The following is a 26,246-nucleotide window of genomic DNA, read 5'->3' as shown; positions in this document are numbered from 1 at the left end:
GTGAGCGTGGTGTGCATGTGAGTGTGCCCTGGTATGAAAAGGCGTCCTGTTGGGATGAGTCCCACTTTGCGCCCCTCGCTGCAAGGATAGGCTGCAGCCACCTGACCCTGAACTGGAGTAAGCAGATTGGAAAATAATGATCTTATTTGTTTTTATTAATGTTTCTTACATGTGCGTAGAGTTCATATTTTTCCCCAATTTTTAATACTTGAAGTGTTTTAGGTGTTTATTTAACAGTGGGTGATGTTTTTGTGGCCAGAAATATGCCGTAGAAACTTAACTCTTGTTCATATCATTGCTATGGTAAAATGATTTCCTTAGACCCGGCTTCCCTCAGAGTCGCAGTTCCCAAGAACCTACAGAGAGATGTTAAGTGAGGACTTGCTGTGCTCTATAAATATGTAGTTACTGAGTGAATGTGGGAAGGTGGGGAGAGTGTGGGAAGGGGAGAAAGAAAATACCAGGAGGAAGAAAGGAGACTTCGCTCAGAACTGCCTAAAAGGGGCTTCTAGAGAGCCAGGGCACCTGAGCGGTTGGCAACAAGCCCCTTGTGAGTAGCTCCCAGGCATGTCAGACTTCCCTGTCCACGCCCAACCCTGGGCGGGACGCATCCAGGCAAAGGACCCATCCGGTTTTTACTTCGAGTTGAAACGGGAACCCAGTCACAGCTCAAGTTCTGTCGAGTCCCACGTGGGAGCGCAGAGCGCGGGGCACCGGAGGGAAGGAGGCGCAAGTTCTGGGAATCCGCAGACGTCTCCACTGGGCAAGAGGCAGTCGTCTGATTAGCCCGAGTGGTCTTGCAGGATCTGTGCACAGGGCAAATTGGACGCTCGCAGGACCGACAAGGGTGAGCCTGGGGGTCGTCGTGGGGCGCGGTCCCAGGAGGTGGCGGGGCAGAGGGACTGCAGTGGGTTCCCTGGGCTGGGAGGGGAAATGGGGGTACGGGATAAGGGTGAGGGAGTGATTTCCTGGAACTCAGCACCAAGTTAGTTTCGTTTACTCCGCTCTGATTGTTGGAGCTGCCTGCTCTGGTCTCTGACTGCCTTCTGCTGAAGAAGCGGTTTAATGGAGGTGGTCATGGGATGGGGTCAGAAGGGCTTCAAGAATCAGTTCAAAGCGTCCAGGAAGCCTAGACAGATGAACTCTAGGTTGTCTGTGGGGGAAATTGCCAAGATATATGATAACAGTACTTAATGACAATACCCTCTTCCTTTTTTGACACAAGGAGAAAGAATAGTGTCTCATCAGAAAAGGAAAGCCTGATAACCTTTTTTTTTTTTTTTTTTTTGAGAAGTAGAGGAAATTGTATTAGATATTTTTTTAATTTATACTGTCAGTACTGTTTAAAGATTTTTCACTTTTAAAAATAGTAAGTTTTCCCATTTTAGCAGCTTTACTGCTAAAGCTTTACATATTATAAATAACACTGGAATGAACATCTTAGTATTCATCTATCTATACACATACAAGCTTTTCTACAGCATACAGTTCTAGAAATTCACATTGTTGAGTCAAAATATATATATGTATTTATATTCCCTTTCACCCTTTTGCTATCTTATTAATACTGAATAAACCCTAAGCAAGTTCAGTTATTACAATTTTTAATGTATTTTAATCTTGTAGGTAAGTCCTCTTATTTATATATTTATTTATATTTAAAAATCCTGGTTATCCCTATTAATTTCCTCTTTGAAATTAACTTTAAGACTATGTAGTTTCAATACCAAAATATACCATTGGGAGTTTTTTTTTAATTGCATTAAACTGGGTTTAAATTTAGGGAGGATCATCAGGTTTAAATTTAAACTGGGAGGTTTGTCGTTTTTAATCTTCCCAGCCAAAAATATAACAGTCCTCTTCATTTCTTCATGCTTTGTTTTGTGTGGTTTTCTTCATACCACATCATCATTTCCTGTAAAATGTACTGTTTTAAATTGTCACTTTTATGAGTGGGGTGTTTCCCCCCATTATCTTTTCTGATTTGGTATTGCTGAGATGCAGCTTTTCGATGAAACTGGTAAAAATATAATCGGAGCTTGAAGCTATAAAGCTGAAACCTACAAGATTCGTGAGCAACACTTTCACATCTGCTTCCGTCTTCTGTGGACTAGAGAGAAGTATGAAGCCTTTTGCCCCCATGGGTCCCTGAAGGCATCTACTTAGCAACTGGGAATAACTGGGTAGCCTGAGATCCATTGAATCTTTTTCAGGCGTGCCTTAATACCTGTTACTTCCTTTGCCAGATCCATGTAACTTTAGACAAGAAAAACAGAGGTGTATTAACTGGTTGCTTAGTTGGTTTCACTTCTGCCAGTTTCTAACTCATAGTTTAAAGCCAGATTTGGGTTTCAGGACAATGCCGTCTCTACACTGTTATCTGTAAAATGGCAATAATAGGTGTCCTACCTATTTCATTGAGCTGTTGAGATTAACTCTGTTTAAAAGTACTTTGGAAGCGCTGGCCGGTTGGCTCAGCGGTAGAGCGTCGGCCTGGCGAGCGGGGGACCCGGGTTCAATTCCTGGCCAGGGCACATAGGAGAAGCACCCATTTGCTTCTCCACCCCCCGCCCCTCCTTCCTCTCTGTCTCTCTCTTCCCCTCCCGCAGCCAAGGCTCCAATGGAGCAAAGATGGCCCGGGCGCTGGGGATGGCTCCTTGGCCTCTGCCCCAGGCGCTAGAGTGGCTTTGGTCGCGGCAGAGCGACGCCCCGGAGGGGCAGAGCATCACCCCCTGGTGGGCAGAGCTTTGCCCCTGGTGGGCGTGCCGGGTGGATCCCGGTCAAGCGCATGCGGGAGTCTGTCTGACTGTCTCTCTCCATTTCCAGCTTCAGAAAAATACAAAAGAAAAAAGAAAAAGAAAAAAAAGTACTTTGGAAACTGTTTCCATGGTCTTGCCCCTGTTGAAATGCCACTTTCCTGAGCCTCAGTATCTCCATCTGTAAGACAGTGAGCCCATGGTTCCAAAGCACTTAGCATATAGTTAAATGAGTAAAGAAATTTGTGATCATTGTTATTATCATCATTCATTACTGAACCCTGTGGCCTTTTGTTATAAGTACATAATTTAAATAATAAAAAATATTGGTTTAAATAATAAAAAGGTTATTGGTTCATGAAACATGTCATTGAGACATGGGGTAGACTTCAGGGTCAAGGACTCAGACTCTTTCCTTTCCTTTTCATTCTACAGGTTGTAGGTTGTCTCATCCCAAAACTTTAGGATCAGGGCTCCATGCTTTCCCTCATTTTCAGATAAAAGAGAGAGAGAATTAGAAGCTGACTCCCTGTACTGTCTTAGGGAATCCAGGAATCTTCACAACAAACATTCCCCTTCACTCAAGTTAGACTAGGTGCCCACTTTTGAATCGACCACTGATAGGCTCTAAGGACTTGTCTGATGGCTGAGAACAAGTTTTCTCAACCCCTACATACACTATTGACATTTGGGGCTGGACAATTCTTTGTTGTGAAGAGACTGCCCTTTGCACTGTAGTAATCCGACATCTACCCACTAGATGTAAGTAACACCCATCTCCCAGTTGTGGCAATCAAAAATGTCTCTATACATTGCCACAAGTCCTCTGGAGGGCAAAATAACCTTAAGTTGAGAACCACTGGTTTAGATGCATCAAGTTTTACCCCTAGAAACAGACATGGGGCCAGCTCCCTACAAACCCATTGCTAATCTGGACAGTAATAGGAAGTAGAGAAATGGGTACTGTGAAGGCAATACAGATGTCCACAATTCTTCTGGGCCTGGAAAATCCCTGAGTCTTTAGTGCAAAGGCCTCTGAGGGGGGCAGCACTTATAACATGAAGTCTTATTGATGCGTAGGCCAATGTGTAGGCTAAAACAAATTTACAGCTTGCTAAAAACACAACAGAGAGAGCTGGGGCAAAGACTCAGGAGACAGGGATGCTTAAGCATTGGGAAAAGAAGTAAAAAAGAAAAATTAAGATTGTCAAAAGCCAATTTATTTTCTTTTTCTTTTTTTTATTAAGTGAGAGGCAAGGAGGCAGAGAGACAGACTTCTGCATGTGCCCCGACAAGGATCCACCTGGAAAGCTCCTTATGGGACAATGCTCTGCCCATCTGGGACCATTGCTCCATTGCTTAGCAACTGAGCTATTTTAGTGCCTATGGCAAAGCCATGGTGCCATTCTCAAAGCGAACTGACCAGGACCAAAAGACAATTTCTACTACAATCCTGAATATCCTTGCCCAACTGTGGCCAAGGTTGCAAATTGGGACTCCATGAGCAATGTCCATTTGGCAGACATGTTTTATTTGACCCACACAATGTTGGCCTGCACAGATATTTTTTGTCTTTTGTTTTGTTTTTAAATGAGAAGAAGGGAGACAGTGAGACTGACTCCCGCATGTGCCCCGACCAGGATCCACCTGGCATCTCCTGTCTGGGGCTGATGTTCGAATCAACTGAGCTACTTTTAGTGCCTGAGGCTGAGGTGCTCAGACTAACCGAGCCATCCTCAGTGCCTGGGCCCACACTCAAACCAATTGAGCCACTGCCTGTGGTAGGGGAAGAGAGGGAGAAGAGAGAGAAAAGGAAGAGAGGGCAGGGAAGAGAAGCAGATGGTCACTGCTCTTATGTGCCCTGACTGGGAATTGAACCCAGGACATCCATACACCAGGCCAATGTTCTATGCACAGAGCCAGCCAGCCAAGGCTGGATGAACTACACCATTTTTAAAACATTTTATTACTTAGTTGCAAGATTTTAAATTGAGAAATTTAACATAAAAATCCAGACTTCTGCCCTGGCCGGTTGGCTCAGCGGTACAGCGTCGGCCTGGCGTGCGGAGGACCCAGGTTCAATTCCCGGCCAGGACACATAGGAGAAGCACCCATTTGCTTCTCCACCCCCCCTCCTTCCTCTCTGTCTCTCTCTTCCCCTCCCGCAGCCAAGGCTACATTGGAGCAAAGATGGCCCGGGCGCTGGGGATGGCTCCTTGGTCTCTGCCCCAGGTGCTAGAGTGGCTCTTGTCGCGGCAGAGCGACGCCCAAGAGGGGCAGAGCATCACCCCCTGGTGGGCAGAGCGTCACCCCTGGTGGGCGTGCCGGGTGGATCCCGGTCGGGCGCATGCGGGAGTCTGTCTGACTGTCTCTCCCCATTTCTAGCTTCAGAAAAATACAAAAAAAAAAAAAATCCAGACTTCTGATTGCTGTCAAAACTGGAAGATCTGCCTGACCAGGCGGTGGCTCAGTGGATAGAGCATCAGACTGGGATGCAGAGGACCCAGGTTCGAGACCCCGAGGTCACCAGCTTGAGCGTGGGCTCATCTGGTTTGAGCAAAAAGCTCACCAGGTTGGACCCAAAGTCGCTGGCTTGAGCAAGGGGTTACTCGTTCTGCTGAAGGCCTACGGTCAAGGCACGTATGAGAAAGCAATCAATGAACAACTAAGGCAGGGGTCGGGAACCTATGGCTCACAAGCCAGATGTGGCTCTTTTGATGGCTACATCTGGCTCGCAGACAAATCTTTAATAAAAAAAATAATAATGTTAAAAATATAAAACATTCTCATGTAATACAATCCATTCATTTCCTACCACTCATGTTCATGGTTGCGGGTGGCTGGAGCCAATCACAGCTGTCCTCCAGGACACCACCAAATTTTTATTGGATAATGCGTAATGAACATGGGTCGTTGTATGGCTCTCATGGAATTACATTTTAAAATATGTGACGTTCATGGCTCTCTCAGCCAAAAAGGTTCCCAACCCCCGAACTAAGGTGTCGCAACGAAAAATTGATAATTGATGCTTCTCATTTCGCTCTGTTCCTGTCTGTCTGTTCCTATCTATCCCTTTCTCTGACTCTCTCTCTATCTCTGTAAAAAAACAAACAAAAGAAAAACAAAACAAAAAAACCCTGGAAGATCTTCCACCACTGGGCCCTTTATCCTTGTTGGGTAAACTTTGCCTTCTTTAGATAGGGCCTGAGCTTTCCGATCCACCATCCTATAGTCACCCCTGTCCTTTGACAGGATATATTTGTTAGAATTGGCTAAACTGATAACGAATAGACCTCAAAATATAATGGCTCAAATACAATAGAAGTTTATTCCTCATCCAAGTAACAATTCATGGCAGATGGTCCAGATCTGTAAGCAGCTCTCCTCTAAGTGACGATTCAGGGATCCAGGATTCTTCCTTATTGAGACTCCACCTTCCTTCTTGGAGCTTCACTACCCCTCAGTCTGTGTCATCCTGTGCATCCAGCTGACAGTGTGTAGAAGAAACAAACTTGCCTCAGCCTAAAGTAGCACATGTCATATCCACTCACACCTCATTAGTGAGAACTAGTCACATGGCCGCATCAAGTTCAAGGAAGGCTGGGAGATAGAATCCTAGGTGGGCCAACACTTCCCAGCCACAACTCTGTTATTATGGAATGGCAGAACAGATTCTGGTGTACAGCAAGCCATCTCTACCTTACATGAAATTGTGGGGAGACTTCTTCAACCATTTAAATCAGACACCCTTGAGATTCCCTTAGCCCTATAGTAAATATGCAGGAGATTCTGGGACTTTAACAAATTCCATTAGTTTCTTCCAGGTATGGATATATTGAAGAACGTCATCACCTTAGGCCAGTATGTGTACAATAAATGTGAAGAGCAGGAATGCTGCAAGGACCAGCACCGGCGTCTAGGGAAACGCATCAGCGGCCTCCTGCAGCCACTGCAAAAGCTCCAGGCCCAAGGAGAAAGCAACCTGCCCACTGATATCACCACTGCCCTGAACAATTTCGAGGCTGTCCTCGAGGAAGCTAAGAAGAGGTTAGATAAATTTAGCAATAAATCTGACATCCATAAGTTTCTAACATCAGGGAAGGACAAAAGACTCTTTAAAAATGTAAACAAAAGGCTGACAGATGTCTGGGAGGAGCTTTCACTGCTGCTTCAGGTGAATCGGTTAGTGCCTCCTTCATGCATCACCCAAGAAGCAGGCTGGGAACAAGCAGATGAGCAGGATGCAGAGGAGGATTGGCAGGATGCAGAGGAGGATTGGCAAGTCTTCCAAAGGCTAATTGGTAAGTGTTATTATTTTTTTGGCCCAGGAGTAAATAGGGGCATTTTAGTTTCATTTTGATTTACCAAAGGAGCAGGAAAGCTGAAGAGATTTGACCAGGTGTTCCTTTGTGTATCTCAGAACTCCTAACATCCCTGGGCCCAGATAGGGTGGGGGCTGGTGAAATGTGGACAAGCCAGAGTGGGGGAGAGGGCGAGGGTGTTGATACTAATAAGTCTTCTTTGCCTCTCCATTCTCTCTTCGACAAGATATCTGGAATTACAGAATTCCAGCCTTCCAGCCTTAGTTTTTCCAGGACCTTCTGTTAATATGTAAATTACCCAGGAGGAAGAATTAACTAATCAACTAAGCAAACATGAATTAAGTACAGTCATGTGCCGCTTAATGACAGGGCTACAGTCTAAGAAATGTGTCATTAGGCTATTTCGTTGTTGTGTGAACATCACAGAGGACACTTACACAAACCTAGATGGTTTAGCCTACTACATACCTGGGCTATATGGTGTAGCCTATTGCTCCTAGGCCGTAAGCCTGAACAACATGCCACTGTACAAACCAATATAAGATTGAGTCAAGCACAAGAGAATATGATGCAATCAAGAGACATAGTAAGGCCCTGGCCAGTTGGCTCAGTGGTAGAGCGTCGGCCTGGCGTGCAGAAGTCCCGGGTTCGATTCCTGGCCAGGGCACACAGGAGAAGCGCCCATTTGCTTCTCCACCCCTCCCCCTCTCCTTCCTCTCTGTGTCTCTTCCCCTCCTGCAGCGAGGCTCCATTGGAGCAAAGATGGCCCGGGCGCTGGGGATGGCTCCTCGGCCTCTGCCCCAGGCGCTAGAGTGGCTCTGGTCGCAACAGAGCGACCTCCCCCCCCCCCCGGAGGGGCAGAGCATCGCCCCCTGGTGGGCAGAGCATCGCCCACTGGTGGGCGTGCCGGGTGGATCCCGGTCGGGCGCATGCGGGAGTCTGTCTGACTGTCTCTCCCCGTTTCCAGCTTCAGAAAAAATACAAAAAAAAAAAAATATATATATATATAAAAAAAAAGAGAGACACAGTAAGCCTGACCAGGTGGTGGTGCAGTGGAGAGGCATCAGACTGGAATGCCGAGGACCCAGGTTCGAGACCCCGAGGTCGCCAGCTTGAGCGTGGGCTCATCTGGCTTGAGCAAAAAAGAAAGCTCACTAGCTTGGACCCACAGTCACTCGAGCAAGGGGTTACTCGGTCTGCTGTAGCCCACAGTCAAGGCACATATGAGAAATCAATCAATGAACAACTAAAGTGCCACAAAAAAACCTGATGATTGATGTTTTTCATCTCTCTTCGTTCCTGTCTCTGTCTGTCCCTATCTATCCCTCTCTCTGACTCTCTCTCTCTGTCCCTGTAAAAAAAAAAAAAAAAAAAAAAGAAAGAGAGAGAGAGAGACAGTAAGCACAGGTATATGAGGCTGCTGCTGGCATAACACAGCATGCTATTTAACAGTAAACTTTTTTTTTAAAGTAGAGTACACTCTAAAACAACTATGAATAGTATAGTAAATACAGAAACCAGTAACCTAGTCATTTATGATCAAGTATTACCTACTGAACATAATTGTATGTGCTATATGTTTATACCACTGTCAATGCAGTAAGTTTGCTTACACCAGCATCTCCACAAACATGCAAGGGATGTGCTGTGCTACATCATTAGTTGACAGGAATTTCTCAGCTCCGTTATAATATCACGGATCACCATCGTAGATGCAGTCCATCATTGACCAAAATGTTATGAGGCGTGTGACTGTATCTCCTGCATGCCTGGTACTATATTCTAAGTGTTTGAGATACAGCACAGAGCAAAATAGACAAGACCTCTGTCCTCATGAAACATAAAGTCTGCAGATAGAGGACTAAGTCATTTTATCCAAAATCAGTGGAACTCATATAAGCAGGGCAATGAAATAGAAAGTGACAGCGGGTACAGACTGAGTGTTTAGGGAAAGCCTCTCTGACTGGGTGACATTGAAATGGACACCTTGAATAATGATCTCTGGTCTAATGCTCTCCCAACTGAGCTATTTTGGCAGCTCCTAACCTTGAATAATGAGAAGGAGCGAGCCACGTGAAGATGAGGGAAAAGAGCCTTCCCAGCAGAGAAAAGCGGATGTAAAGGTCCTGAGAAGGGAATAAATGTGACAAGTGCAAGGAACAACCAGAAGGTCCGGATGGCATCAGTGTGGTTGGCTTGGAAGAGAGAGTAGAGATGAACGCGGAGAAGTAGGCCAGAAGATAGAGGAGCAAGGTCATGCGGGACCATGAAATCATGATAAGAAATTTAGATTTTAGCCCTGGTCAGGTAGCTTAGTTGTTTACAGCATCGTCTTGATACACCAAGGTTGTGGGTTCAATTCCTGGTCAGGGCACAGACAAGAATCAACCAATAAATGCATAAATAAGTGGAACAACAAATTGATGTTTCTTTCTCAATAAATGATGTTTCTCAATCAATAAATAAAGTTTAAAAATTAGATTTTATTCCAAGAGTTTTAGGAAGCCAATGAAAGGAGGTCCTTAAATGTGGGCCTGTCATGATTTGATTTGTATCAAAAGAACATTATATAGTTGGGTTGCCATGTGGCAATGGACTGTAGTGATATGGATTAATCAGTTGCTGCACTATTGCTGCATAACAAACCATCCCAAAACTCAGAAGCTTAAAACAATAATCATTAAATCTCCTGCTCACAGATCTGTGAGTCCACTGGGGTTCTCCTGATCTCAAGTGGGCATGGCTGGGTGTGGCTCCAGGCAGAAGGTCTAAGTAGGGTCTATTTAATGTGTCTCATTCTGGAGCCAAGGCTGTAGGAGCAGGGAGTACCTGGAAAATGCTCTTGTGGCAGAGCTGCGAGAAGGCAAGCCCTGGGTGCCAGCACCTTTCAAGCCTCTACTTGTATCCTCTAATATTCAAAGCAAGTGATGTTGCCAAGCCCAACATGAAGGGACAGAAACATACAGTGTGCCCACTGTGAAGCTTTGGCCAAGTGTGGATGTATAATACTACTACATAAGAGTGATGGATTGGGATCAATAATTCAACATACCCCAGGGGGCAAGAGTGGGAGTAGGAGGCTAGGTAAGAAATGACAGTGGCTTGAACTAGAGTGGCCCTTGAACTAAGTGGACGTAGTGGAGGTCAATGCTCCAAGGCAGTGGTTCTCAAAGTGTGTGCCAGGGCACACTGGTGTGCCCTAGAAGATTTCCAGGTGCGCCTTATGGTATTCCAGAGAAATATGTGCCTGTTGGAGACCAAAAAAAACCAACAGGGTTTTTGGAGTTTAGATTTTGGGGGGACAGAGGTGTGGGGAATTGGCTGTAAGCTGACAGTCTGCCCAACCCCCTACCTCACTTGCCTGATTAGGTTGCAAAAGGCTGTTAAGCTGTGGTGCTGGATTGTTTACACTACCCGCTATGTTCCCCAGAAAGACTGGAGGCAAGTTTCTTCTATCCTTTGTTGGGTGTAAAGTTAAGATGATATGTATGGTGGGGGTTTTCTGCACTCAACACAATTAAGAGTAAAAAAGAGAGGAATTTTTCAATGTATCAATATTGACGAGGAAATGAGACTTTGCCTTTCAAATATATGCCCAAACATTGAAGAAATCGCTAGGACACATCAGGCTCATGTTTCTCATAAACACAAGAATGAAAAAAACTAACACATTCACACCGGGACCTGCCAAATTTACTAAATCTTACTAAGAATGTATCTATATATATAAAAAGATAATATTTTAGTTGTTTTTTTATTTTTTATTTATTTATTTATTTATTTATTATTTTTTTATTTATTGTATTTTTCTGAAGCTGGAAACGGGGAGAGACAGTCAGACAGACTCCTGCATGCGCCCGACCGGGATCCACCCGGCACGCCCACCAGGGGGGATGCTCTGCCCACCAGGGGGCAATGCTCTGCCCCTCCGGGGTGTCGCTCTGCCGTGACCAGAGCCACTCTAGCGCCTGGGGCAGAGGCCAAGGAGCCATCCCCAGCGCCCAGGCCATCTTTGCTCCAATGGAGCCTTGGCTGCGGGAGGAGAAGAGAGAGACAGAGAGGAAGGAGGGGGGGTGGAGAAGCAAATGGGTGCTTCTCCTATGTGTCCTGGCCGGGAATCGAACCCGGGTCCTCCGCATGCCAGGCCGACGCTCTACCGCTGAGCCAACCTGCCAGGGCCTTTTTTTATTTTTTAACCCCTCCTTTTTATGAATTCTAAAAAACATCACTCAAAAAAAAGTAACAAAAATGTTTTTTAATGTCAGAATAAATTTAATTTTGTCGTATTTATTTCATTTAATTACCATAAAAGCACACTTGGACTTTATATTTTTTTTATTTAATATTTGACTTAATTATTATAACGTATTTCTCGAAAATTTGTATATAGTGCGCCTACAATTATTTGTAGGATTTTTTTTTCTTCTGTATTTTTCTGAAGCTGGAAACGGGGAGAGACAGTCAGACTCCCACATGTGCCCGACTGGGATCCACCCGGCACACCCACCAGGGGGCGATGCTTTGCCCACCAGGGGGCGATGCTCTGCCCCTCCGGGGCATCGCTCTGTTGTGACCAGAGCCACTCTAGCGCCTGGGGCAGAGGCCAAGGAGCCATCCCCAGCGGCCAGGCCATCTTTGCTCCAATGGAGCCTCGCTGCGGGAGGGGAAGAGAGAGACAGAGAGGAAGGAGAGGGGGAGGGGTGGAGAAGCAGATGGGTGCTTCTCCTGTGTGCCCTTGCCGGGAATCGAACCCGGGACTTCTGCACGCCAGGCCGACGCTCTACCACTGAGCCAACTGGCCAGGGCCAATTATTTGTAGGATTTTAAATGAGCCTTCAAAAAGTTTGAGAACCACTGCTCTAAGGGGATGAAACATGGGCTAGGTTGGAGTAGGAGGTGATGGTGGAGCCAGAGCCACTAGAAGAAGGAACAGAGTGGGAAGGTGGAAACAACTGTGGCCTCTTTACCCCTTTGCAGATCCTGGTGATATGAATTCTAAACTCCCCTTTGGTAAGAATTGTCAGTGGAGAGAAAGGAAGTGAGGAGGGGGTGAAGGACATTTGGGCACTGGAGCCCAGCAGAATAAATGTTCTGCCACTTTGGTGTGGAGGGTGGTCCATCCCCAATTAGGTTAGCAGGAGACACTTTAACAGGACAGACCGGGCTGGAGGAGACCTGTGGGCAAAATGCATCCTTTTCTGGATGAGGGGAGGTGAGGCATCTAATTCCCCAACCACACACCCAACAGGGAGAAAGAGAATTAGGGATTGGGGACAGGGGGAAGGGTGTGTGCAGAGGCTGACCTAGCTGAAAGGCAGGATTGGCCCTCACCCTTCCTAATCTTCAGCATTTATTGATCCACTTCCTGGTAGAGGTGGGAGGCATGTTAGTGTCATCAACTTGGGGGACAGGATTTAGTTTCTGCTTTTGCTTTTCAGTTTTAAATAACTTTTTTTTATCTAGTAAGACATTCACATAGTACAAAAGGTACAAAAAGGGCCCTGACCGGTGGCTTACTGGATAGAACATCCGTCTGGTGTATGGACGTCCTGGGTTTGATTCCTGTTCTGGGCACACAGGAGAAGTGACCATATGCTTCTCACTCCTACCCTCTCCCTCTTCTCTCCCTCTTCTGCCATAGCCAGTGGCTTGATTGTATTGAGTGTGGCCCCAGGTGCTGAAGATAGCTTGGTTGGAGTACATCAGCCTCAGGTGCTCAGGATAGCTTGGTACTCAATCATTGGCCCTAGATGGGTTTCTGTGTGGATCCCAGTTGGGGCACATGTGGGAATCTGTCTCTCTATCTCCCCTCCTCTTACCTAAAAAAAAAAAATTAAATTAGATTAAAAAATTTTTAATTAAAAATAAAAAAGGCCAAGTGTGAGAAATAAATCTCCCTCTTACCCTTGACCCCAAGAGACCTGTTTCCTTTCCAGACACAATTTCCCCTACCAGTTTCTTTCTTTTTTAGCGAAAGAGAGAGAAGGAAGGAGAATAGACAGGGACAGAGAGGAAGGGAGAGAGATGAGAAGCATCAATTCTTTGTTGCAGCACCTTAGTTTTTTTTGTTGTTTTTTTTTCTTTTTCCATTTTTCTGAAGCTGGAAACAGGAAGAGACAGTCAGACAGACTCCCGCATGCGCCCGACCGGGATCCACCCGGCACGCCCACCATGGGGCAACGCTCTGCCCACCAGGGGGCGATGCTCTGCCCCTCCGGGGCGTCGCCATGTTGCGACCAGAGCCACTCTAGCGCCTGAGGCAGAGGCCACAGAGCCATCCCCAGCGCCCGGGCCATCTTTGCTCCAATGGAGCCTTGGCTGCGGGAGAGGAAGAAAGAGACAAGGGAGGGGAAGAAAGAGACAGATAGGAAAGCACGGCGGAGGGGTGGAGAAGCAAATGGGCGCTTCTCCTATGTGCCCTGGCCAGGAATCGAACCCGGGTCCTCCGCACGCTAGGCCGACGCTCTACCACTGAGCCAACCGACCAGGGAAGCACCTTAGTTTTCACTGATTGCTTTCTCATATGTGCCTTGACCCAGGGGCTGCAGCCAAGCCAGTAACCCCTTGTTCAAGCCAGCAACCTTTGGCTCAAGCCAGCAATCATGGGGTCATGTCTGTGATCCCACGCTTAAGCTAGCAACCCCACACTCAAGCTGATGAGCCCACGCTCAAGCCGGCAACCTTGGGGTTTCAAACCTGGGTCCTTAGTGTCCCAAGCCAATGCTCTGCCCACTGCTCCAACTGCCTGGTCAAGCCCCTCACCAGTTTCTTGAATAACCTTTCAGATATTTAAGTATATAGATTTTGTTGTCATTGTTACAGTCAGCAGCATCCTAAACACAATTCTACTTGCTTTTCTCATTAAACCTTGAATATTCTTCCATATAAATTTCCATAGAGTTTTCTAGTATTCCTTGGTATACATGGACCAAATATATTTAAGCAGCACCTTGTTGATGGACATTTGTGTCCACTTTTTTGCAATTGTAAATAGTCCTGCCTTAAGCCTCTTTTTATATATTTCAGGATATCTTTGAGAACAATTTGTCTAAGTGGGTCTAATTGCTGGGTCAAAGTATATGGGCATTTAATTTTTTTATTTATTGATTTTAGTGAGAGAGGAAAGGAGGGAAAGAGAGAGAGAGAGAGAGAGAGAGAGAGAGAAAGAGAAGGGAACTACAATCTGTTCCTGTATGTGCTCTGACTGAGGATCGAACCATCAACCTCTGCACTTTGGGACTATGTTCTAACCAACAAAGCTACCCACCAGGGCAAAGAATATTGGCATTTTAAATTTTTATAGAGATTGCCAGGTTGTCTTCTGCAGAGGTTATACAAATATTCATACCAACGATGTATGAGAGTGTCTGTTCCTCCACACTGTCTCCATTAGAGACTTTCCTGGCTTTAGCACTGAAAGTCCCGTCCTTCAGTCCTGGGGAAACAGGATGATTGGCCACCTTACGCAGAGTTTTCATCGATTTTTAAATGTATTTCTGAGAATATAAATAAGGCTAGATTAGATTATGCTATGGTTAAAAAAACAAAAACAAAACACCTCAGTAAGTGTCTTACAGAAAGAAGCATTTATTTCTCATTCAGGAAGAGTCCAGGAAACTCTCTAAGATAGCTGTTCTTTCCAGGAACTTTTATGTTGACAGCAATGTTCCCGACATTCCTTTCACTTCATTTTTTCATCAAAGCAGGTCACGCGGCCATGTGTCAAGGCACTTCCTGTGTGCTTGTGTAGAAAGCTAAGTATTTGTGAGCAACAGTAGTGATTCCTATTGCAATGAATATGATAGGTAAAAAAAGGGGGGGAGGTTGGGGGACCTGGGTGTGCTTTTAATTAGCATTTCTATTTTGAGTATTTGCTACTCTTTTTCTAGCGGAAAGTAAAATGATCGAAGCTTCACTGGAACAATTGAAAACTGACACAGAAAAAATCCTGGAGATTGTGAGGAACTGAGAGTTACTTTGCATCCTGCTGCACTTGACGGCCCCCAAACCAAAAGCCATTTGTTAACTAGGAACCCCAGTCTGCGCCCCCCCCCCATTCCACCACTGCCCATTTTCTGGCCTGGATGGTTGGAGACAGCCTACAGGTTTTGGATGTGCTCATGACTAGCCCAGGCTTCTGTTTTTTTTGTTTGTTTTTTGTTTGTTTGTTTTGTACTTTTCTGAAGCTGGAAACGGGGAGAGACAGTCAGACAGACTCCCGCATGTGCCCGACCGGGATCCACCCGGCACGCCCACCAGGGGCAACGCTCTTGCCCACCAGGGGGCGATGCTCTGCCCATCCGGGGCATGCTCTGCCGTGACCAGAGCCACTCTAGCACCTGGGGCAGAGGCCAAGGAGCCATCCTCAGCGCCCGGGCCATCTTTGCTCCAATGGAGCCTTGGCTGCGGGAGGGGAAGAGAGAGACAGAGAGGAAGGAGGAGGTGGGGGTGGAGAAGCAAATGGGCGCTTCTCCTATGTGTCCTGGCCGGGAATCGAACCCGGGTCCCCCGCACGCCAGGCCGACACTCTGCCGCTGAGCCAACCGGCCAGGGCCCCAGGCTTCTGTTCTTGGAGTAGCATTTAAAGGGAACTTCTTGACCCACAAGATATCTTACAGCACCTATTCAACTGCTGACAGCTTCCTCCAGGTAGCATCAAAGCTTCATTTGCTGAATTTCCAAGAACAAATTCAAATCAAGTTTAAAATACTCACTCATCACTCATTTGACAAATCTGTATCTGCATTATGCCAGAGCCTCCTACATAGAAGACAGTGAGATACAGAGAAAGACTTGCCTTTCGAGTACTCACAGCTGCGGGGTGGAGAAAGGGTTACGAAAGAGAGACATGTTAGCACACACCAACAATGGAATTACTGAGCTTGAACTATGTATCTGTTAGAACTGAAATGACTAGACAAGATACTAAATGTTCAAGTGCCAAGCTCAAGCAGTAGTAGGACTAGGGGGAACTCCAAAATGAGCGAGATGGATGGAGTTGGAGGTTTGGGCTGGAGAGACAGACAATTTGAAGAGGAGGGAAAGGAAGTGTATGACACATTTTTGTTAGCCATCCAGCTGTGTGTCTACTGGCCACTCAGAGGCACTGGAACCGCTTCCCCAGCATGAATCAGTCAGAGCCTCCAGCCAGGGCCAGTTTGGTTTGTGAAATAGGGCTTCTTCCCACTCACATATTTACTGACACCTCTCCCCTTAGGATACCTTCTTTAGTTCATTGACTCTTTATTTCCTTCTGTCCTATGGTCAGCCTTACAGAAATCCTTGAAGATCCCACAATATCAAATCAAGGAGATTAAGAAGGAGGAGCTTTCAGAACCTGATTGGATCCTGCTAAGGGAAAATGAATTCAGCAAATTTTTTAAAGGAAAATACCATCAATTTTCAGTGGCCATAAAAGTATTCAACAATGTCCAGGCCAGAAACATCGGGTAGGTCATTTTGTATAGTTCTCTCATGTGTCATTCCACTTACTCTCTATAACTCCCCAAGGAGACAGGCATATTGTCTCCATTTTTAGGTGGGGGAATCCAGGCCCCAAAGGGTTATGTTATGTGCCCTCTACTATTAAGGAGCAGAGCCTAGACTCAAATGCATGTCTTCCAACCTCAACACTAGAAACTTCTTTCTTTTATTCATATATTTAGTTATTTTAAAAAGTTAATTCCCTTCCATTTCTGGTTCTCAGTTCCCCACCCCTCCATAGACAATAATGTATATTTCATTTGTATGTACCCTTACAAAATGTATGTTGCTAATTACGTCACTTGCATTTCTAATTTTCAGAACTGGTAGTGTTGCCTACTATTACCTTTTTCACTCAGCATCATGAAACATGTACTGTTCTTGTAGACCTTTCCTTCTGACTACTGTCCATGGTGTCCAATGTGTAAAATTCACATTTTACCCGTTTTCAACATTCACCCACCAAAAATAATGCCACCATAAGTATCTCTTTATAGACCTGTATGAGAATTTCTTTTGGGCTATGTTGCCAAGAGAGGAATCAGTGGGTCATAGGATATGCATATATGAAATTGGCTAAGTACTTCCAGATTCTTTTCCGAATGGGTTGTGTACACCTATACTCCCTCCAGCAACGTGGGAGGGCTCTAAAGTTTCATATCTCCACCAACCCTATTATCCAGCCTTCCAATTTTTCTCATCCTTATGGTTATAAAGTAACATCTTCTGATTATTTTAAATTGCATTTCTGCTTACTAACGTCAGAATTCAAACATTTATTCATATGACTTTTAGCTATTTGGGTTTCCACGTCTCTATTGCTTGCTCGTATCCTCTGCCCTTTATTCTATCACAGTTGCTGTTTTTGTCTCATCAATTTGTAGATCCTTGTATATTGTAGAAATCAATCATTTCTAAGCTTTAGGTATTGCAGAGGTCTCTCTCATCACAAAATTTTCTATAATTTTGTCAGTGGTGTCCATCAACAGACATCTTGAATTTTGATTTTATCAATTCTTACCAAACTTTTACATTATTGTTTGTGCTCTTGAGGTGCTCTTCCACACTCCTAGGTATTCTAGATCAGTGGTCCCCAACTCCCACGCCGCGGACCGGTACCGGTCCATGGGCCATTTGGTACCAGTCCGCAAAGAAAGAATAAGTAACTTACATTATTTCCGTTTTATTTATATTTGTCTGAACGATGTTTTTTTTTTTTTTTACGATGTTTATTTTTTAAAAATGACCAGATTCCCTCTGTTACATCTGTCTAAGACTCACTCTTGACGCTTGTCTCGGTCACGTGATACATTTATCCGTATGGCCCACCCTAAAGGCCGGTCCGTGAAAATATTTTCTGACATTAAACCGTTTTGTGGCCCAAAAAAGGTTGGGGACCACTGTTCTAGATTTCTTCTATTAACTTTGTGGTTTTATTTTTCACATTTAGGCTTTAATACTCCTAGAATCCACCTTTGAATTTGATATTATATAGGGCCTACTTTTATTCTTACCCACACGGTGAGTCCATTTTCTCTACACCATCTATTAAATGGTTTTCCCCATTGATTTGTGGTGCCCTGTTGATTTATTGCATGTTAAGTTTCTATTTAGACATGGATCTGGCTATGACCTCTCTATTCTGTTCCACTTGTCAATTTGTCTTTGCACTGGTAACATTCTGTTTTGTTTTGTTTTTTTATTATGACTTTGTAGTAATTTTTAATATCTAGTAAGGTATCTCCCTCCTCTTAATTCTTCTTTCTCAGATTGACTAAGCTAAATAAGTATCACATTCCTCAATACACACATTGAGATTTTGATTAGGATGGTATTTTTTAATAGCCATATTGAAATATCATTCACATACTTTAAGATGCACCCATTTACAGTATATAATGTAATGGTTTTTAATATATTTACAGAGTTGTACAACCATTGCCATAAAGGGATTTTAGAACATTACCATCAGCCCAGAAAGAAACCCTATACCCAGTAGTAGTCACCCCCATACACTCCCACCCCACCATCTCCAGCCCCAGGCACCTACTAATCTACTGTCTGTCTCTATGGATTTGTGTGTTCCAGATATGTCATATAAATGGAATAATGTGGTATGTGGCCTTTTGTGTCTGTCTCCTTTCACTTAGCATGATATTATCAAGGTAAATCTATGTTGTCGCATGTTTCATACATGCTAATTCTGCTGCCAAACTTCTGAGCGGTTCCACACTCTGCCATTAGTAGCCAAGCTCATTGTAGCAGCAGTTCTCACCCCGGGAGACACTGACAATCCTCACATCCCCCACATACAAAGATGGCCCCTACACTAAATGTTCTCAGAGGGACCTTCCAGTCCTGAAATCCTAATTGTCCCTTTTATCCTCATAGAACAGCAAGGCACACTTTCAATAATGAGATCAGAAACATGAAGAAATTTAGTTCTCCTAACATCCTGCGTATTTTTGGGATTTGCATTGATGAAGCAGGTAAGGCATGCTCATTATTCTTTCTTTTGGTGATCTATCATAGATCTCTGTCATAACACATTGTATTTTTAAAGAACAGCTGAAAGGGTGGAATCTACAGGGTGTTATTATCATCAGTGTTAATGTGTTAAGTTTTTTACATCCCAAGATGTAGCTTCTCATTTCCTTTCAAGAAAGGAGGGCTTGAATTTGGCTTCAGCCCGAGGGCTGGTTTGCACTAATGTGGCCACATCCTCTCCTACCAGTCCTCTGCGAACCCAGGGGGTCTTGTTCAGATGCTGGCCTGAGTGATGGGCACATTTTTTTGCAATAAAACATCGTCAAGCTGAGTGACTAGCATAAGGAATCTATCTACCCTTGATCATTATCAGTGTAGATCAAACCTAAAAACTCAATTAACCTGTCGCTTTACCAAGAACCTTATGCAATAGGTTCTTTTTCATTGTTATGTTTTAATGTGGTTGCTTTTTCTCTCCTAGCATGGACTTTTCTGTGGGTTATGTTTTTATTGCTCTTGCCTACAGAGGACAGAGCAACTCCTGTTTTATCACTCTAGAAGTTTCTCCACAGCCTCAGGGGCTTAAAGAAAACTTTCAGTGGTTCATTCTTTGTCAGTTCTTGCATCTCAGGCCCACGACCGCCACTCTGGTCAGAGCGCCCCTCACCAGCCGCTGTGGTCTGTGCATCATTCATTCCTTCTGCACGTATTTACTAAGCTCCTGTGAGCACTGTGTGAACACAACAACTCTGCCCTCTGGGGCCTTCCTTCGCTTGAGTGGGGGAAATATTACTCAGATTATCTATGAGAAATGTATAATTACAACACGTCAAATTCCACAGAGAAGAAGTATGGGAGCTTGGTGGGGATTTGACCCACTCAGTGAGGTCAAGATGCACACTGGAGAGATGGGGATAGAGGGTGGGGGAGAAGCAGTGCCAAGCTGAGTCTGCTCTGTAGACACGTGGGAAATGGGCTGCAGAGGAGAGCCTCTGAGTGGGGCTGATCTTCTCTCCATCAGGGACTGTGCCTCGATTCTCCATTGTCATGGAATACTGTGAGCTCGGGACCCTGAGGGAACTGCTGAATCAGAAAAAGGACCTCAAATTAGCTGAGCGCATCGTCCTGGTCTTGGGGGCAGCCAGAGGCTTGCACAGGTACCATATGGGTTGAAAGGGTGCTAGGAAGAATAAAATGAGTCTGGCTCCTCTACTGATAATCCCAGAGATGATGAGAGAATAAGCCAGAGCCCCAGAGAGTCTCCCTTCCTTACCCTTTTATTACTTACTCTGATTATAATACCTTAGACAGGAAGGGGAAAGGACGCTTAACCTAGTGAGCACCAGATCACACAATTAAAGGTCCAGTTTCATGTCCCGGTTGCTTTTACAGAGTTGGACAAGCCTTATTCTTAAGGTAGCCAGATTTAGAAAATAAAAATACAAGATACCCAGTTAAACTTGAATTTCAGAAAAAGCAATAATGATGTTTTAATGTAAATATATGCCAAACTTTTACTAACTTTTACAAACTTTTACTTTTACATAACACATACTTTTACTAAAAATGTCAGATACACAGAATTTCATATAACAATAAATAATTTTTTAGTGGAAGAATATCCCATGCAATTTTGGGACATACTTATGCCAAAAAAAAAAAATCATTGATTATTGAAAATTCAAAATCAACTGGATGTCTTGTATTTTATCTGGCCACTCTCCCTACTCTCACATGCAGATTTGATGGTTTCTTTAGTCCAAGGGTCCCCAAAGGGCAGTCATTCACAGGCCACTTGCATGATCTTTACCCTGCCCACTGTGCTGCCAGTATTATTTACTGAATACTGTTCTTTAAATTAGCTCACTTTAAAAAACAAAAAAAACCCTAAATAAAGTAAAAGGACCCTGTCTATTACTATCATACATCCAAAACCAGAATCACCTGTCACAAATAGGTGACCATAAATAAAACCAAAACATTATTATTAAATTCTGCCTGGATGATACTGCCTGCCAAAAGGTCTGTAATTCAGACCCACATTCTCTTTGTACAAAGGAGATATTCGCAGGTTTAGAGAGGTATGAAAGACACCTGACACCAAGCTGAGACTTTCTCCTCCTTGATGTCATCAGAAGTTGAAAGAACAAGTTTTTTTTTTGTTTTTTGGGTTTTTTTTGTATTTTTCTGAAGCTGGAAACGGGGAGAGACAGTCAGACAGACTCCCGCATGCGCCCGACCGGGATCCACCCGGCACGCCCACCAGGGGCGACGCTCTGCCCACCAGGGGGCGATGCTCTGCCCCTCCGGGGCGTCACTCTGCCGCGACCAGAGCCACTCTAGCACCTGGGGCAGCGGCCAAGGAGCCATCCCCAGTACCCGGGCCATCTTTGCTCTGATGGAGCCTTGGCTGCAGGAGGGGAAGAGAGAGACAGAGAGGAAAGGGGAGGGGGTGGAGAAGCAAATGGGCGCTTCTCCTATGTGCCCTGGCAGGGAATCAAACCCGGGTCCCCCTCACGCCAGGCCAACGCTCTACCGCTGAGCCAACCGGCCAGGGCCAAGAACAAGTTTTTTACTGTGTCAACTTGCATTCCACTTATCCCATACTTTCAGAAATACTGCCTTAGCAACTCATTTTATATACATTAGAATTAATTATAAATGCTAACTCTCCGTACTAGTGAGTTTTAGAAGTAATTTTGGATTGTAGGGGATGCTGTTAGTGCCCCATCCAGATGGTCTCTGATCCTTTTAGCAGCCCTGCATACTCATTCCCCATTCTGCATACTTCACTGTTCACACTCCCAGCTGCCATCTACGGAGTAATATCTGTGGGCGCTGGAGCCCCTTTGCCCTGGTAGATAGCTAAAAGTGTCCACCCGTTCCTGTCCCCACAAGGAAGGCATGGTACTGACAGGCCTCGTTGTCCTGATAACTGCCACTACCCCTGGGAAGGTCTGAGCAAACGTCACTAATGCTTCCTGCCTTTGGTCATGTCAGGCTGCACCATTCAGAAAGCCCCGAACTCCACAGAAACATCAGCAGCAGGAGCTTCCTGGTAGCTAACCACTATCAAGTGAAGGTGAGTGTGGCCTTCCAGGGGGCTCCTTGAGTTGCCCTTAGTGACTGTTTGGAACTGAGTAACAGACGCCTGTTTCTCAGAAAAGCTGTGCCTGCTTGTTTTTCTGCCTTACCTTAGAACTGAACTCAGCTCTTTCCCTGACTGGGCAGCTTTCCATGTGCCTGACACAGGACAGACTCAGTCCGCCCTGTTACCATGATGTCCGGCTTCTCTCGTTGCCCCCTTACCAGAGATGGCCTAAGCGTTATTTCCCTTTATATGTCTGAAACCACTTCTAAGTCCCCCCAGTACCACCAGGGGGTCTTCTCAGGTCCAACTAGGCGTTTGGACCCACAAGACTGACACAGGCACGCCACTTATTAGTCACCACAAAGCCCAGCAACTCTAGCAGCTCTTTATTGTCCCCATACCCCCATCCATAAGCATTTACCAGTGAGAATATTTTGTCACAAACAATATTTCATGTAAGCATAGGTGACAGTCTGCTTATATCAGGTTCCCAGGGGAATGTACAATAGCTAAAAATTCAGATTCTTATATGGAAGAGGAAAGGGTTTAACTCCACAATCCCCAAATGCTAAAAGAGTATTTTCTTTGTCATCCATAGATGGCTTTCTTTCTTCCAGCCTTATGAATGTCAGGGACAGCCCTCAAAAAGCAGAAGACAGGTCTATTCTGCTTTTTCTCCTTGCTGGTGCGATAGAAGTGCTCCCAAAGCACCATGTCTACATCACTTGTGGTCCTCATCCTGCCTGACTGTAACAGGTGCTGTTCAGCATTTCGTCTCTAGTATCTAGCATAGTGCCAGATGTTAGTGCTTAGTAGACATGTAATAGAAAGGGGATGAGCCCTCAAAATGTCTTATCCTTTTCCTGCCCTTGCCCCTAGATTTGCATATCTGGCCAAGTTTGGGGCTGGCATGGTGCCTATGACAGGTGCTAATGACAGGTGTGCATGGACCAAAGGAGAACATGTGCTCCCATTTAATTGTGCTGTGGTTTCTTTAAGAGCATGGTGTTGGCTGTGCAGAATCAGTGGGAGCAACACAGTTGTCATGTAAAATCCAAAAAAAACAGGCTGGCTGTTCTATAAGGTCAAATAGAACAGAAGGGAGGCGCCTATGTCATTTAATCATTGGCTTATGAGAGAAAGCAAGCCATGTGGTGGCTCTCTGCACCTCTGTCCACCCTCACTTAGTGGAGTTGAGCCTTCAACTGAGAAAGCCCTGTATCTAACAAAGTAATAGTAGAACAACTGCAGCTTACCAAGTCTTACAGGTATTCCTCATCGCCCCATTTTACAGAGAAGGAACTTCTTTGTGTTTCTCTTGGTCAGTGCATCACAAGAAATTAAACCCACAATGCCAGCCTGTAGGGTAGCCACATAGGCAGAAGACACCACAGGAGATACATCCCAAAGGCAAAAGGTCATCCCCTTGCCAGGTGTAGCACCAACCACACCCACTACTCCCAACCCAAGATCATGTTGTTTCCTTCTGTCTCTAATTCACTTCTCTATCTAGCTTTCAGGATTTGAGTTGAGCAAAATACAGAATTCCATCAGTAGAGAAATTAAGAGAAAAGAAGCAGAGAGAGCCAGTTCCATAGCATATATTTCACCTCAAAGACTGGAAAATGTATATAATAAATATGACATGAAAGCTGAAATATACAGGTAGGTATGTTCATGTTCTTAAGCAGCCTCTAACTCAGATGAATGGGGCAGTAAAACCCAAGTCAAACTTCATATCAAGAACCATCATAACTACTCTATTGAGTAGAATTGGATGGCAATCAGAAAATTCACTGAAGTTTCTAGAAATGGCTAAGGGATGTGGGAAAAATGGAACATTTTGACTGTTCTGTTTCTTGGTTTTCTCTCAGCTTTGGAATTGTCCTCTGGGAAATCACCACTGGGAAGATCCCGTTTGAAGGTAACCAGCACGAAGGCTAGCTCAGATGGTTCTGGGATTGGGCCCCTTTCCAAAAGACTAGAAAATCCCTATCAGTGCTGTCCTGGGTGTGTCCTTCTCCTATGTGAGCATTGCCTGGGCTGGTCAATGAAGTCATTACAAGCTCTTGTTTCATCAGTACATAAAGTCCTTTGGTCTGATGCCAGCCATCATTATCCAGAAAGATGTGAGTGCCAGAGCAATTTTTAAGCTTCCCATCCTATTGTTTCCATGCCAGGCTGTAATTCTAAGAAGATGTACCAGCTGGTGGCTGTGAACCGGCACCAGGAGCCACTGGATGAAGATTGCCCTTCACAGTTGCGGGAGATCATTGATGATTGCCGGGCATATGAGCCCTCCAGGCGGCCTTCTGTTAATGGTAGGGTCCTCTCTGATCTAAAGAATGTGTGCCACACGTGTTATTTCACATTTGTGAAAGATTTTCTTTGTGGTTCATAAGCAGAGGTGATTTTTCGCATCAGGAGACATCTGGCAATGTCTAGAAACATTTTTGGTTGTCACAACTCAGGGAAGATGGGGTGGGCAGGGCACACTGCTGGCATCTAGTAGATAAATGCTACTCAATATCCTACAGTGCACAGGGCATACAACAAAGAATTCTACAGCTCAAATATCAATACTGCAGGAATTCAGAAACTGTGCCAAGTGACATTGTTTAGTCTAAAGTGGGTTAGGAAGGTAGATTACTCCAGCCTATATTCTCTCTTTCTCTCCTTCTCTCCCCCCACCCCACTCCACTCTCTTCCTCTCTCTTTGTTCATCTCCCTCCCGCCCTCCCTCTCTCCTTTCCTTCCTTCCTCTTCTAGGCTCCCTTACAACCCATGCTCCGCCTGGTATTAGAGAATCCAATACCCGAGACTTATTCACACTAAGATGTGAGTTTACTTCTCCTTTGTATTTGAGAAGCTGCTTGTATTTCAGAAGTAGATCAAGTAAGAGGTAACGTCATATCACAAAGGCATGAATGTAGATGGTGGTTTAGGCTCCAGCCAGACCAAAGGTAGTGCGGTTTCTATACTATTGTGCAGTATAGAATCATCTTTGTGCTTCTGGCTTGTCTTTCAGCTTCCTTTTCTTATCTAATTTTCTGTTCATTCATTCACAGAAATCTTAGAAAAACTGGACGTCTTTTGAAAAGCTTTGGATTGAAACTGAAACTAAGGAGCCCCTGGACAAGAAGCTGGAAGAATCTATACCTCTTGACCCTGTGACTCTGTAGCTCCTCACATCACAAAGCAGAGTCTACACATAAAACTAAAATATTATTGTATGTCAATCACCCTTCAAATGAAGAGAAAGGAATACTCTCTTCTATAAACTTCAATGTTTATAGATGATGAAATTATATACCTGGGATTTCTTTTTTTTTTTTCTTTATTCATTTTTAGAGAGGAGAGAGAGAGGGGGAGAGAGAGAGAGAGAGAGAAGGGGGGAGGAGCTGGAAGCATCAACTCCCATATGTGCCTTGACCAGGCAAACCCAGGGTTTCGAAACGGTGACCTCAGCATTTCCAGGTCGACGCTTTATCCACTGTGCCACCACAGGTCAGGCCATATACCTGGGATTTCATTCAAAATAATCCAAGGGGAGGGAAATAATTATAAAGCAAAAGGTAAAATAAGATTATCTCTGAGTTGCTAATTCTTGAATCTGGATGATGAGTACATAGGGGTTTATATGCTCTCTTCTCTTCTAACTATGCTCAATATTTTCCACAATGAAATGATTTTTTAAAAGGAAAATAAAGAGGAGTCTACTTTTCCACCATTTGAATCTGGGCTGGCATTGTGACTGGCTTTGGCCAGTAAAATATATAAGGGATGGAGTGCTCATTCCAAGTCTAGGCTTCAAAGGAGGGGGCAGGGAACGAAGAACACAGTGGAGAAGGGAGGGGCCCCCCAGCCAGCAGGGGAGGAGAAAGAGAGTGTGGTATTTGCAGGTGAATGAGAAACAGGTTTCTGCAAAGGGAGGGGGCTCTTGGAGGGAAGAGACTCAAGCAAAAGAGATTTGCAGAGGGATCAGAGAGGGGTCCCGAGAGAGGAGTGCCCCCGGGGGGGGGTCAGGTAGGAGGGGGAGAGAGTTGGGAGTCTGCGGAGAAGGAAAGATTAGGTGAGGTTTTAGGTGAGGTTTCTTTAGCCAAAACA

At 44.9% G+C, this 26,246-nt stretch overlaps 1 protein-coding gene across 2 annotated transcripts; it reads left to right on the top strand.

The window, feature by feature from the left end:
* The first annotated feature begins 657 nt into the window (after window positions 1-657).
* MLKL (mixed lineage kinase domain like pseudokinase) lies at window positions 658-25,959 on the top strand. Of its 2 annotated transcripts, none has more exons than XM_066242693.1 (10): window positions 658-847; window positions 6,581-7,057; window positions 16,347-16,527; window positions 18,953-19,050; window positions 20,070-20,205; window positions 22,049-22,130; window positions 23,653-23,804; window positions 24,014-24,063; window positions 24,320-24,460; window positions 25,208-25,959. In XM_066242693.1, exons 2-10 carry the CDS (start codon window positions 6,583-6,585, stop codon window positions 25,234-25,236), a joined length of 1,344 nt encoding a protein of 447 aa, XP_066098790.1. In that variant the 5' UTR covers window positions 658-847; window positions 6,581-6,582; the 3' UTR covers window positions 25,237-25,959. The 2 variants fall into 2 exon arrangements, with proteins under 2 accessions (XP_066098790.1, XP_066098789.1); XM_066242692.1 differs by having other exon boundaries at window positions 6,571-7,057.
* Window positions 25,960-26,246: the final 287 nt, after the last annotated feature.

The sequence above is a fragment of the Saccopteryx bilineata genome, chromosome 9 (assembly GCF_036850765.1).
Source record: "Saccopteryx bilineata isolate mSacBil1 chromosome 9, mSacBil1_pri_phased_curated, whole genome shotgun sequence".
Taxonomy (NCBI): domain Eukaryota; kingdom Metazoa; phylum Chordata; class Mammalia; order Chiroptera; family Emballonuridae; genus Saccopteryx; species Saccopteryx bilineata.
The sequence above is the reverse complement of the archived record's forward strand: the minus strand, read 5'-3'. Positions and strand labels throughout refer to the sequence as shown.

Excerpts from the sequence above, each read along its gene's own strand:
- MLKL (XM_066242693.1), top strand. The coding sequence starts at position 6,583 with ATGGATATATTGAAGAACGTCATCACCTTAGGCCAGTATGTGTACAAT. Across the intron at positions 19,051-20,069 it reads GATTTGCATTGATGAAGCAG|GGACTGTGCCTCGATTCTCC; the intron begins GTAAGGCATGCT and ends TCTCTCCATCAG. Across the intron at positions 23,805-24,013 it reads ATGAAAGCTGAAATATACAG|CTTTGGAATTGTCCTCTGGG; the intron begins GTAGGTATGTTC and ends GTTTTCTCTCAG.